The following is a 12,781-nucleotide window of genomic DNA, read 5'->3' as shown; positions in this document are numbered from 1 at the left end:
GTACAAAAAACTTAAATATTATGTTATCCTCAATACAGAAAGGACGACTACACCTAAACATAAAGTAGCATTTGTTACCCCAGTCTCGAGTTAACTTAGGCAGTTTTGGATATTATCAATTATAATTTCGTAATATTTAACACATAGATTTCCTTTTGAAAAAGGTTTCTTTAAATTAAAACAAACTTTACGATGTTAGAAATATATTTTTAACGAGTTTGTACAATATGAAGTTGGCAGTGCTGAACAAAACTAAGAACTTTGAAAATTTGCTACTAGTAATAATAGCACCAAAAGTAACTAAGTTATAAGAAATTAAGTAAAATATATAAGATGTTTCTAAAGAAAACAGGTTTTTAAATAAATGAAAAAAGTAACAACGATTAGGTAACATAACTAGTTATGCATTGATGATAGAAAATTAATGAAATTACAATAAAATGGCAAAATTACATACTACGCTGTTGGCTTAAGGGAATTAAAAATACATAATATGACAAAACTTTTTGGTATAAATATTGCCTTAATAATCAGTAGAAATATACACCAGTAATATACAAAATTAATTTAGAAAAATAATTTAAAAAATTATTTTTTTTTAGTATTTTAGAAAATTAAACACAAAAAATGTAACTAAATGCTATTTTAACTAATGGCCAGTTAAATACAAAAATAAATTGAACAAAATAGATTTAAATTTAATAAAAAAAATATTTTAAAAGTTGTTTTATGTTGACAATGTATATATAAAAGGAAAAGCAAATTCCTTTTACCAATCATCCAAAAAATCAAATCCTGACTTTCTAACAGAAGACGAGTCCTAGATATAAAATAAACAAATAAATCAGTTTAAAATTAATAACATTGTATGGGATAATATATTTTAGGTCATTTAAAAAAATGTGTTACCTTTTCTTTATTAAAACTTGTTGGAAAGTCAACTGTTCCAGAAGATTGTGAATTCAATAAAGGGGATTCTTCGTTATCATTTATTTCATACTAAAAAATTAATAAAATTAACAAAACCTGATTAATATTAATCCAAAAAATCAATATTAATTCAAAATTTTCTAAGTTTATAAGACTTATTAGTTTTGTATTTATTTATTTTTTTTCGCTAAAATGACCAAGCAGAAACTGTTTTTCAAATGTAATAAACAATAACACTGTTTTCTTAACTGTTTTACGACTAGTTTTAACAAAACATTTAAAGCTTTATTTTAAGTTTAATTAGTCTTTTGTTAAAAGGCCAATAAATCAATAAACGTCACCTTTTTTTTGGTTAGAATTGGGTCATGTATTTGTGAGCCTGTATAGAAACTTTGCTGTTTTTCTTGCTTGATGGCAACTTCAAGATTTCGAATTGCACCTATTTGGAATTAACATAAAATTGACACAAATTTTTGGCAAAAAAAATTAAAAATAAAAATAAATAAAAATCATTGAAAAAACCTATTAATTTTTTTAAGGGTTTCAAAAATAATGGTTTTATGTTAGAATAAAAATAATTTTCTTCTAACAGTTGTAAGTTTTTTGACAAAATTAAATTCAACACACTGCTTAGACAAATAATTGGTTTGTAAGAAGAATTATTTAAATTTGCAAACAAAGCAAAGAGAAATCAGCATTTTAAGAAACATTATGAAGCCCATAAATATACTAAATGATCTCTAAATAGAAAATTAATTACAGTAACGCTCTAAAAAGCAATAGGTCTAACCCTAAACCAAATAAACGAAAAATCAATTTTAAAGATTTGTTAAAAAGAAAGAAGATCGATCACCCATTTCTAATGAACAAAACTACCGCAGTTTTTTCATTAGAATGCATTTGCATAAAAAAAAAGTTTAATTAAATCACTTGAAGTATACGGTCCTCAATTTTTAAAGCTTTTGCACCTTTTGCAATTAAACTTATTTTGGATGACATATGATCTACTTTTTTGTTGGGTTAGGCAGTAATTTGCATGAGCTTGTCATTTAATTAAATAAGAAAGCATTCATGTACTATGTCACATGGAGGCGCTAAAATGAATTGTAACACTTGATGTTTTATTTACTTTAATTAATTATTGTTCTAATTGTTAATTAACATTCTATTTAAACAAGATTGCCATCTTTCGAAAGACTAAAAAAAATCTAACTACATCCTATTCACCAAACCTAGATATAAAATATGAAAAAAGCGAATAAATTTCTAAATAGTTTAAAAATTAGCATGAGAAATGTTTAATAAGCAAAAAGCCTGAAAAGGTAATAAGAGAAAGGGGGCTAAAAGCGCTCTAATGACATGCAGCCAAAATTGTTACCTGTGTTTTCTTCTAACAAAACCTCTGTATCTAAGTTAGTGGTAAATTTAATATTTAAAATTATCTTAAAATTTTTTTTTTTTTTTTTTTTTACATTTTTTACACAACTAAAAAAAATAATCAATTTTTTTTCAACTTAAACAAAAATAAGCATCCTTATATTATTTACAATAAAAATTAGTTAAATTTTACCATCCAATGTTAAGGAAGCCCTCGGATTAATTCTAGTGCTGGTGCTAGGTTTTGATTTTTGAAATTCCATTGTTTTGTTGTGATCTTTAGTTGGAAGGTCATAACGACGTGGTTGACTGTCAACTTCTGTTGGGTTCGAATTAGATTGACTGCTACCTCGTAACTTAACAGAAGGTGGTGTCTATAAAGTAAACAATGTATTACAAAAAATTAAATACTACCCATTTAAAACAGGCATCAAATACAATTTTGTAAATTATAAAAAAAACTCAGGTCCTAGGCAGAAAGCATTTATATTTTCAAAGTTTGCTACCTTGATTGGCCTTGGCTCTTCCACAATAACTTTGGTATCATCAATTTTTTTGGCATTTTTTCTAATGAGTAAAAATGTGTTATTTTAAAGTGTTATGTTACAAAGTTTTGCAATTTTGTAAGTGATGTATATAGCACGTTAGTATGGTTGACAATAAATCACAAAATAGCTTTTAAACTTTTAAAAAATGTCTGTGGTACTTACAATTTAATTTTCAAAAATACTAGAAAATGATTAACATAAAAAAAACAGGTTACCATATTTTTTCGTGTGACGTAGAAAGTACTAAGTAGCGTAATGAATGTATACAAGCTAGTACTTTCTAAGTCAACAAAAACAGGGCTTCCCTTTTCTTTTTTTTTAATTAATTTTAATTTTTTTTTTAAAGTTGTTTAAAGTTAAAATCATTTTTGTGTTCAGTGACACCAACTTTATTGATAAAAATATCGCTAATATATGACTTTAAGTTATAAAGTCAAAAAAAGATCTTTATAAATATAGACTTGACACTTACTGATATAAATAATCTTTATACAAAGTTGGTGTGAAGTCAGTTTCAGTGTTTTCCTTTTTTCCAGTTGAAATTTTTCTCTCTTTTGGTCTTTGTTCGTTTTTTTTACCGGTTGATTTTTTTTGAGGTTTGGTTTTACTGTGCCCGTTTGTTTTCTTTTTGTTTTTAAATTTCTCTGTAAACGGAATCAATAATTTTTTGGCCTTTCCAACCGATGTAACAGAAGAAGTTGACTCTAAAAATACAATTTTATAAGAAATTATAAAATTTAGTGGATAGACTTGAATCCTAGGTTTATAGTTTGTTGAATTTATAAAATATTACTTTTCCTTTCTCTTGTTGGAGATGGAATAGGGAGGTTCATTTGACTTTGAGTTTCCCAACAAAATGGAGCAGAATGTTCATCCTTATAAATTGGCTTTGGAAAAAAAAATTTTAAATTTAGGCCATTTCTTTTGCTAATGTTTTTTTTACATATTTTTATCCCAGATGCAGAAAGGCAGAATTTATGGCTTAAACACAGAGTCACAGTATAGGGTGATGCAGATTTTATAAATGCCTTAAGTTGTAAAATTAAGCCCTCTAGTTGTAAATTTGTAAAACTGGCAGCTTGGTGTAGTGGTAAGAACACTTGCTACACCACACATAAGGTCGTAGGTTCAATCCCCACTGCTCTCATGCTTTTTTTATAAAGATAAAATCCTTACGCTGTCGTCTTCATTGTTTAAGAATATTTCAACTTGACCAGTTTCAACTATCAGTTTGGGAAAAATACTTTTCACATAAGGAGGCAATTGACTTCTTGCTTTATCACCTCTATTTCTAAAATTAACAAAGTAATTTTATTTAAATACCTGTTATTTTGGTAAGGTTGATTATTAAGTATTAAAAAATATATATATATATACTATACACACTATTTTACCTGCAATTCACTTGTGAAGTGAAAAAATTATCCAATGAAGCTGCTTGTTCTTCCACAGACATATTATTCCATTTTTCTAAAAAAAAATATATATATACACATATATTTTTTTTTCCTATATATCTTTATCCTCAATGTGGGAAAGTCGAATGCGCGACTTAAACATAGAGTAACATCAGTTACTCAATCTGGAAAGTAGGGCACTGTGCACGCACGAGATTTTTTTCATTAAAAAAAATGCACGCTTGGAATAAGCGTTTTGCACGCCTGGTTTCTTAAAAAAATGTGCACGCGCAGTACTGACGCCTAAAACACGCTAACATAAATCACATGTGCACGCCTAGACCGGAAATTTTAGTACGCGTGCACGCACGAGATCTCGTCGAAAACTGCCCTACTTTCCAGACTGGTCAGTTACTCAGACCTAGTCTCGAGTTGGCTGTGGCAGTTATTATAGATTATAACTGCCTGATAATTATACTGCTGATTAAGTGCTGGCTCAGCAGGAGTTAATACCGTTTATAGCGCCTTACTTAAGGGTTTACAGCATGAGATCAGTGGGAATTGAACCTACGACCTCATGTGTCATGTGTGGTGTAGCAAGTGTTCTTACCACTACACCTCACTGCCTGTTACCAATTTTATTGGTACATAAAAGTTTTATAAGTGAAATCTGCTTATTTAATTTTAACATAAATTAAATTTAAAAATTGATTTACCTTTTCCGCATTTTTGAATATGTTTATGTTTCGATTCAATAATTCGTGCAGCCATTGGGTTAATGCTTGCAAAATATTGGTCCGCTGCGCTTTTATTCTCGTAACGACTTGTCCAAACCGCCATCCTTGTTAATACTATTTGTTTTTGTTTGGTTACATTTAAATTAATGTTATTCTGTTTAGTAAAACATTACACCAACACACAAAATGATAAAAAAGAAAAAACCTCGATTGCGGAATGTACTAAAACGCGGAATGCCGGAGCAGAAGGATAGGGCTTTCACGGAAAAGACCAGCGTAGTTTTTCTCGTTGCCCGTTATATTACAGTTGCACATTTCCTTTATTTCTGACTTTAAACGTTCTATAATATTTCCAAAAATTTATTCTATCTATCTTCTCCATAATATAGATTTTTACACTCATTTCTTTGTGCATATTTAACCTCACGCTATTCCGACGTTTAGTATTGATTATTCCGCAATCTTACTATGGCTTCCGCCTTTTAGTAGAAGCATAGTCCATACAAAAAAGGTAGTTAGCAGTATTTTTTTTGGGGGGGGAGGGGGGAAATGACAAAATCAATTTAATGATTTAAAACATGCCAAAAAGAAAATTGTTTACACAAAGACTTTATAGTATATTATGGCATGGTCACCAATTACCAAATTACGTTACCTACTGTAAATAGGAACGGCAGCCTGGTGTAGTTGTAAGAACACTTGCTACACCACACATGAGGTCGTGGGTTCAATCCCCACTGATCTCATGCTGTAGCGCCCTTATGTAAGGCGCTATAAACGGTACAAACTCCTGCTGAGCCAGCACTTAATCAGCAGTAAAATTATTGGGCAATTATAATCTATATAATATCCCAAACTGCCACAGGCAACTGGAGAATGGGTCAAAGTAACTGATGTTACTCTATGTTTAAGTCGCGCATTGGACTTTCCCACATCGAGGATAAAAATATATACAAAAAAATGTCTAAGTTCTCTTGGAAAATATAAACTTAATTATTTTAAATTATGCAGCATGCAGATATGGCTAAAAGAATAAATAAAGTTGCTTTTATAAATGTTGTTAAACATGTAGAAACACATAATCGATTTAAAGAAGAACAAGATATGTGGAAACAACATTCGTCATCAAAGGAAAAAGAGAGAATTGAAGAAGATCCACCTCCTACAAAGAAGAGAAAACATTTGCATAAGAAAAAAAAGAAAAAAGAGAATCAAGATTCCAGTGAAAATAAAACTAAAACTTATTTATCCAATCAATCTTCAAACCAAAAGTGGGGACATGATGGGTTTATTGAACTAAATCCCGAAGCAATTATATCTGGACAATTTTTAAATTCCTCGAGCGAGGATGATACCAGTAAAAGAAAAAAATCAAAAAAGAAACGCTCGAAAAAACACAAGCTGAAGAAAAAAAGGAAAACACAAACACCATAATCGTTTTTTACTTTTAATACTTATCTTTTCTATATTTTTATCGTAATAAAATTACTGCCTAAATGTGTATTACTTGTATATTTGTTTTATTTTTCTTTTAATAAAAAATCAAAATACTTCAAAATCAAAAATAAAATTTAAATCGCGAAATTTCAATCACGATTCTTTTTAGACCCAATTATATTTTTTTCGTCATAGAACTCGGGTAGTTCTAAACCAACTCTTTTTGCAGCATTTGCAATAGAGTTTTCAGTTTTTCCATGGTATTTTTCAACAAGTTGTTGATACTCTCTTGTGCTTCTCATTAAACAATAAAGTGTGGATGCATCATATTGTGCAGCATCATTTTCTCTGCAATGTCTCCCAGCAGTCACCTGCAAATTCGATTTAAATATATCAGTGCCCCCTGATTTACAATTAAAGATTTTTTTTAGTGCAATGTAATAAAAATGTTTGAATTTTAAACTTAGATTTTTTTTTTTTGTATATATTTTTATCCTCGATGTGGGAAAGTTTAATGCGTGACCTAAACATAGAGTAACATCAGTTACTCCGACCCAGTATGAGTTGCCTGTGGCAGTTTGGGATATTATAGAGATTATAAGTGATAATTATGCTGATGATTAAGTGCTGGCTCAGCAGGAGTTCATACCATTTATACAATTTAAAGTTATGCATTTTAATGACCGGCAGCGTGGTGTAGTGGTAAGAACACTTGCTACACCACACATGAGGTCGTTGGTTCAATCCCCACTGATCTCATGCTGTAGCACCCTTGAGGAAGGCGCTATAAACGGTATAAACTCCTGCTGAGCCAGCACTTAATCAGCAGCTTAATTACTGGGCAATTATAGTCTCTATAATATCCCAAACTGCCACAGGCAACTCGAGACTGGGTTGGAGTAACTTATGTTACTCTATGTTTAAGTCGCGCATTCGACTTTCCCACATCGAGGATAAAGATATATACAACAAAAACTTAAACAATATAAAAAAGAGATATTTTTTAAATTATGTTTACCTTATTTGATTTATATTTTTCCAAGATACGCTTATGTGCTGGTGAACCTAGTTGACCACTTAACTTAAATTCTCTTAAAATACCGCGAAATACAGAAATTACTTTGCTGCTTTGTGACATTTAGTTGACTATATATCAGGCAAAAAATATTCTGTAAAAATTGTTCTTTGTCAAATTTTAGCGATTTTTCTTTGTACACTAGTTCCTTATAATATTATTAATATATTACTTTGAATACAGTTTGGGTAAATTTTTATTATAAAACAGTTATTTACCTAAAGTGTTAAACTTTAGTAAAAGGTCAAGCAAACGTTTTTGTTGAAACTTTCTTGTGCTTGGGAAACCACCGAATTTAAACAGTGTTGCCAAAATTAATAACTAAACTAAATATTGGACAAATAAAAAACTGCCGTGTGTTAATTTTTTTTATCTTGAAATAATATTTTCAGCCTCATTTAAAAAAAATTTACTTTTAAGCTGCGTTATTATAAGTGTTGCCGCACAAAATATTGAAACAAAAAAAACAAACAAATATTTGCAAATATATTTTATTTCTAAAATGATAAAAAAAAATCCCTCATCGTAATCCGGGTTAAATTAATTTCTAAAAAAAAAGATTTGAGTATTAGCTAAATTAGTCGGTAAAAAACAAGCATGAAGAATGGCTTTATACTTACATGTGTTTGAGGTATTTGGTTAATTCCTTTCCATGAGCATTTCTTCCAACAATTCTTGATCTACAAACAATAAAATTAACTTTTTTCTTTTAGTTTTTATTATAAAAGCAGAATAAATTAAACCAATAAACTTACAAAAAGACAGTCATGCCAAATGCATTACATTATGTGTTGCTAATAATTTTAAATTTAGGTTTCAACAACTTAAATATTTTTAACAAATTACCGTATTTGTCCAATCGTTCATTTTCATCAAGCCATCTTTCTTCTGGGAATCTACGAACATCCTTTCTTCTTCGATCTTCGATAGCACTTGCCTCATTTATAAGACAAGACATCAGAGCCAGACACATGAGAGCAATAACAAGCTTGTTCATCTAAAAAAATTAGCTATCAGTATTTTAAGTTTGTTCTTATACAAAGCAGTTACGCTTATATGCTTCAAAAATTGTTAAAACAATTACATTTTGCATTAAAACTTACTCTTATAGGTAGTGTATTCGAGGTTGTACAAATGCAATATAAACTTTACCCTAATTTTATAAGTTTTTATATAGATTATCATTTCCGTAGCAACACAAGTTTTTGTTCCTGTGTGGTTATTTAGTCGTATGTTTGGGCAAAATTTTGCTAAAACTTAGGTTTTATATTAACATAAATATATAAGAATTCAGCATATTGTCAAAAATAAAAATTCCAGTCCTCACCAGTAAAAAATTGCAATCTGTGTTAATTAAAGTTTGTTTACGAAAGGCAAAAATATTGCGCAATTTATATATAGAATAAAACGCTTTTGGGTATAAGTGTTTGTTTTACTTAAAAGCGTAATTTTTCTAAACATAGCCACTTTTACGGCAACTTTTTCTTACTCATAACTTTGTATTGTGACTGGTTTTTGAATACCATACCGTTTAAAGTTGCTGTGGTAATAACTAAAAAATTTAAAAAAGGTTTAATAAGGTTTAAAGTCTTAGATTTCGAAACATTTTGTTATGTTTTTTTTATTTTTAATGATTTTGGTACAGAATAAGATTTGTTCTGATTTATTTTGTTTGTTTATTACAACTAAATCTCTATTAAGCATTAAATTTAAATATATTTTTTAATAAAACTCTTAAATTCATTTTGTTGTCGTATTTTTTTTCAAATATATAACTATATAGGCAAAAAGTGAAAAGGGGACGAGGGCCATCTGTTTAGTACTAAAACTTAATATTTTCACTTATTAATTTATTTTATATATTAATTTTAGTCATGCGTTTATATATTTATATATATTGCAATTTCAAGCCATATTCTATTTATTTAATAAATCTACTTTATTGTTGAAGTTATAAAATCCATCAGTGTGAATTTAATGTAATTTGCAAGCGACTGCCAATCAACAGTTTAAGTTACTACCGCCTACGAATTATCATACTAGTAGGCGTAGCATAACATTCTGATTGTGTTTTGATAAAAAAGGTCAACCCACACGAAAAAGCTTAGCCCTACACACTTTAAATTAATACCTCACTTAATAAACATATTGAAGATAAGTATATTTATAAAAGAGTCATACGATTTCGAATATTTGTGGCATTGTAAATAGATTTGTATTAAAATGTTGGTTAAATATTGGTAATACATTGACCTTATAAAAAGATTTAAAAGAAGTTTTCTGCATTTTGAAGGTTAGTTACATTGTTTTTATAAATATTTTTACATTTAATTGCTTTTATTACTATATTTATTTTAAAAAAGTGGGTTCCGTTTTGTATAATATATGCATTGTATATTTTTAATATTTTTTTTAAATACAATATATACTTGTATGAAAAAAAGTTTAATTTAAGCAAAAATCGTTAATAATATTAACTTAGTTTTGTTGGTATGACATTAATCATAACTGGTTTTAGTATTTTTAAAAAGTTAATTTAAAAAGTTTTTGATTGCATTTTTTAGGTTAAATTTTATGTAAACTTTTTTGAAATGTTTTAAATAAGTTTTTTTGAATTATTTTTTGTTAAGTTTTGATTAATTTAAATATTATATTTTATACAAATAATAGATTTAAATAAATTTCTGCCATTTATTTTTATTCTAAACCAAACACAAAATATATTTTACAATTCTTTTTTTATTTTTCCATTTTAAAAATTAAAATTAAATATTTGAGGTTTGTGGTTAATTCCTGATATCTAAAAATAGAAATTGCAAATCAAAATTTAACAAAATTTTAATTTGTAAAATGTTAAAATTAAATAAATAATTAGGTTTATTTTTTTAAACTTACTTTGTTGGTGTTTTAAGTTTATTCCATTTCTCCAAAGATGTCATCCAGAAGATCTAATTCTGTTTATTTAAAAAAAAGATATTTGTTATATCATTACAATTACTCTTGTTTAAACTTGTACAAATTTAAGTGCAAATTTGAATACAGACATCAAAAGGCTGCTATTTTAAAATCATACTTAAGTATGTTACATTTAAAAAGTATTTTTTTTATTTTTTTAACAAATTTAAAACGAAAATTACGGTATTGGTTGTATCGTTGGAAATCAGGAGGAACTCGTCGTCGTTCCTCGGTGTTTCTTCGCTCCTCCTTCCTTCTTCTATCGACGATCGCACTTGTCTCACTTATAAGACAAGACATAAGAGCCAAACACATTAGAGCAATAACAAGCTTGTTCATCTAAAACAAACATAAAACTTTATTACTATTTTAAAGCCTATAGTCCCACAATATACTTTTGCAGATGAATGCTAACTTAGAACGTTACAAAGGTTGATAACAACTTAAATTTTGCTTTTAATTCTTACCTTTATAGGTAGTGTATTCGTAATTGTACAAATGCAATATAAATTAAACTTTTTTCGTTAAGTATTTATAGAGTTTCTCATTTCCGTATCACAACCACTTTAAAACAACATATTTCATGGGGCAGGCAACGCATGCTAGTCATAAAAGTATTTGGAAACTTTTTCAAAAAAAAATTTTGCCCAAAAAATTTGCTTATAATAAATTTTTAAAATTAGCCATATTTGTCAAAAATTCCAGCCTTTTACCATAACAAATTTGTAAGTTTACCTAAATATTTTCCAGGTTAAATCAGTTTCTATATTAGCATATGATGCTTGACCATACGATTGGGTATCCAATTACGAAAACTTTGTGGTTTTTCCGTAAATAAAAATCTATATAAATACCTAACGAAAAAAGTTTAATTTATATTGCATTTGTACAACTACAAATACATTAACGTTAAAGGTAAGAATTAAAGGCAAAATCTAAGTTGTTATCAACCTTTGTAACGTTTTAAGTCAGCATTAATCTGTAAAAGTATATAATGTGACTATTTTGTATTTAAAATAGAATTCGAAATATCAGTTTTATTTATTTTTAGATGAACAAGCTTGTTATTGCTCTTATGTGTTTGGCTCTTATGTCTTGTCTTATAAGTGAGGCAAGTGCGATCGTCGATAGAAGAAGGAAGGAGGAGCGAAGAAACACCGAGGAACGACGACGAGTTCCTCCCGATTTCCAACGATACAACCAATACCGTAATTTTCGTTTTTAAATTTGTTGAAAAATAACATATTTTTTTAATGTAACGTTCTTAAGTATTATTTTTAATGGCAACCTTTTTAAAGCCTGTATTTAAAATGCATTTTATAAATCTGTTCAAGTGTGAATATATTAATAAGAAGATAAGAGTAATTGTAATAAAATATACAAATTTTTTCCTTTTAAATTAAACAGAATTGGATCTTCTGGATGACATCTTTGGAGAAATGGAATAAACTTGAAACACCAACAAAGTAAGTTAAAAAATCTAAACCTAAAATTTTTGGTTTTGTATTTAAATGTTAACATTTAAAAAAAATAATATTTTTAAAATTTTGTTATGCAATTTTTATTTTTAGATACCAACAATCAACCACGAAACTCAAATATTTAATTTTAATTTGTTTAAAACGGAAAAATAAATAAATAAAGAACTGTAAAATATATTTTGTGTCTTGTTTAGAATTAGTATAAATAGCAGAGTAGATTTTTAAATAAATAATTTTCTACATAATGCTATATATTTTAAATCTATTGAATTTGGGGGTTAGTCTTAAGTTTTGATTTAAACACTTTTGTGAAAATTTATTTGATTTTAGACAACGATTATTTTACAATAATAAACAATTAAAATTATAAAATTGGGATTTAAAAAACAACAATATATAAAAAAAATAAATTTACTTAGTTAACTTAAACCCAAAAAATGTATAAAATATATTAAATTTGAGATAGATGAATTAATACAAAAATGTTTGACCTGTGTTTAAAATACGACTATTTCTTATATTATAACTCCATTGCAAAATTCTCTTTTATATATATATATATTATACAGTATTGGAAATTTTCATATCCTTGGGCTTTTTAAAACGTATTAAATATAATTAAATATTGAAGTTTAAATAAAAATTCCAACCTTATGGTTATCCCTATGGCATTATAAAACTTTGTTGCTATTTGATGGTGGTTTATTTTTAGATACCAACACCTTTCTATAGTTGTGATATATTAGTGAGTCTACTATTATTTAAATCCTATTTTTTATTTTGCATAAATCCTTAAAAAGATCCTGATATGTTTGATTTTTTGAAAACCTTATTTTTATAAATA

General features: G+C 27.7%; 3 protein-coding genes and 1 long non-coding RNA gene across 6 annotated transcripts; 2 read left to right on the top strand and 2 right to left on the bottom strand.

Moving 5' to 3' along the window:
- Positions 1-234: 234 nt before the first annotated feature.
- On the bottom strand, positions 235-5,160 carry LOC145745532 (uncharacterized). Of its 3 annotated transcripts, none has more exons than XM_082563633.1 (11): positions 4,969-5,160; positions 4,250-4,325; positions 4,032-4,146; positions 3,649-3,742; positions 3,328-3,559; positions 2,814-2,874; positions 2,501-2,681; positions 2,309-2,338; positions 1,272-1,369; positions 910-999; positions 235-820 (listed from the first exon to the last, which is right to left on the bottom strand). In XM_082563633.1, exons 1-11 carry the CDS (start codon positions 5,090-5,092, stop codon positions 770-772), a joined length of 1,152 nt encoding a protein of 383 aa, XP_082419759.1. In that variant the 5' UTR covers positions 5,093-5,160; the 3' UTR covers positions 235-769. The 3 variants fall into 3 exon arrangements, with proteins under 3 accessions (XP_082419759.1, XP_082419760.1, XP_082419761.1); XM_082563634.1 differs by having other exon boundaries at positions 2,309-2,332; XM_082563635.1 differs by lacking the exon at positions 2,309-2,338.
- Positions 5,161-6,004: 844 nt separating this feature from the next.
- On the top strand, positions 6,005-6,817 carry LOC145745520 (uncharacterized). The gene has a single exon (XM_082563619.1). The coding sequence runs from the start codon at positions 6,010-6,012 to the stop codon at positions 6,421-6,423; it is 414 nt and encodes a 137-aa protein (XP_082419745.1). The 5' UTR covers positions 6,005-6,009; the 3' UTR covers positions 6,424-6,817.
- Positions 6,104-7,783, bottom strand: LOC145745521 (protein FMC1 homolog). Its single transcript, XM_082563620.1, has 3 exons — positions 7,720-7,783; positions 7,445-7,595; positions 6,104-6,797 (listed from the first exon to the last, which is right to left on the bottom strand). Exons 2-3 carry the CDS (start codon positions 7,562-7,564, stop codon positions 6,576-6,578), a joined length of 342 nt encoding a protein of 113 aa, XP_082419746.1. The 5' UTR covers positions 7,565-7,595; positions 7,720-7,783; the 3' UTR covers positions 6,104-6,575.
- Positions 7,784-9,653: 1,870 nt separating this feature from the next.
- On the top strand, positions 9,654-12,112 carry LOC145746129 (uncharacterized). The gene is made up of 4 exons (XR_014281290.1): positions 9,654-9,794; positions 11,508-11,664; positions 11,864-11,922; positions 12,028-12,112. It is a non-coding gene; the product is annotated as an uncharacterized LOC145746129 (long non-coding RNA).
- The last annotated feature ends 669 nt before the right edge of the window (positions 12,113-12,781 follow it).

The sequence above is a fragment of the Corella eumyota genome, chromosome 3, assembly GCF_963082875.1.
Source record: "Corella eumyota chromosome 3, kaCorEumy4.1, whole genome shotgun sequence".
Taxonomy (NCBI): Eukaryota; Metazoa; Chordata; class Ascidiacea; order Phlebobranchia; family Corellidae; genus Corella; species Corella eumyota.
Note: the sequence above shows the minus strand (reverse complement) of the source record. Positions and strands in the feature narration are given on the sequence as shown.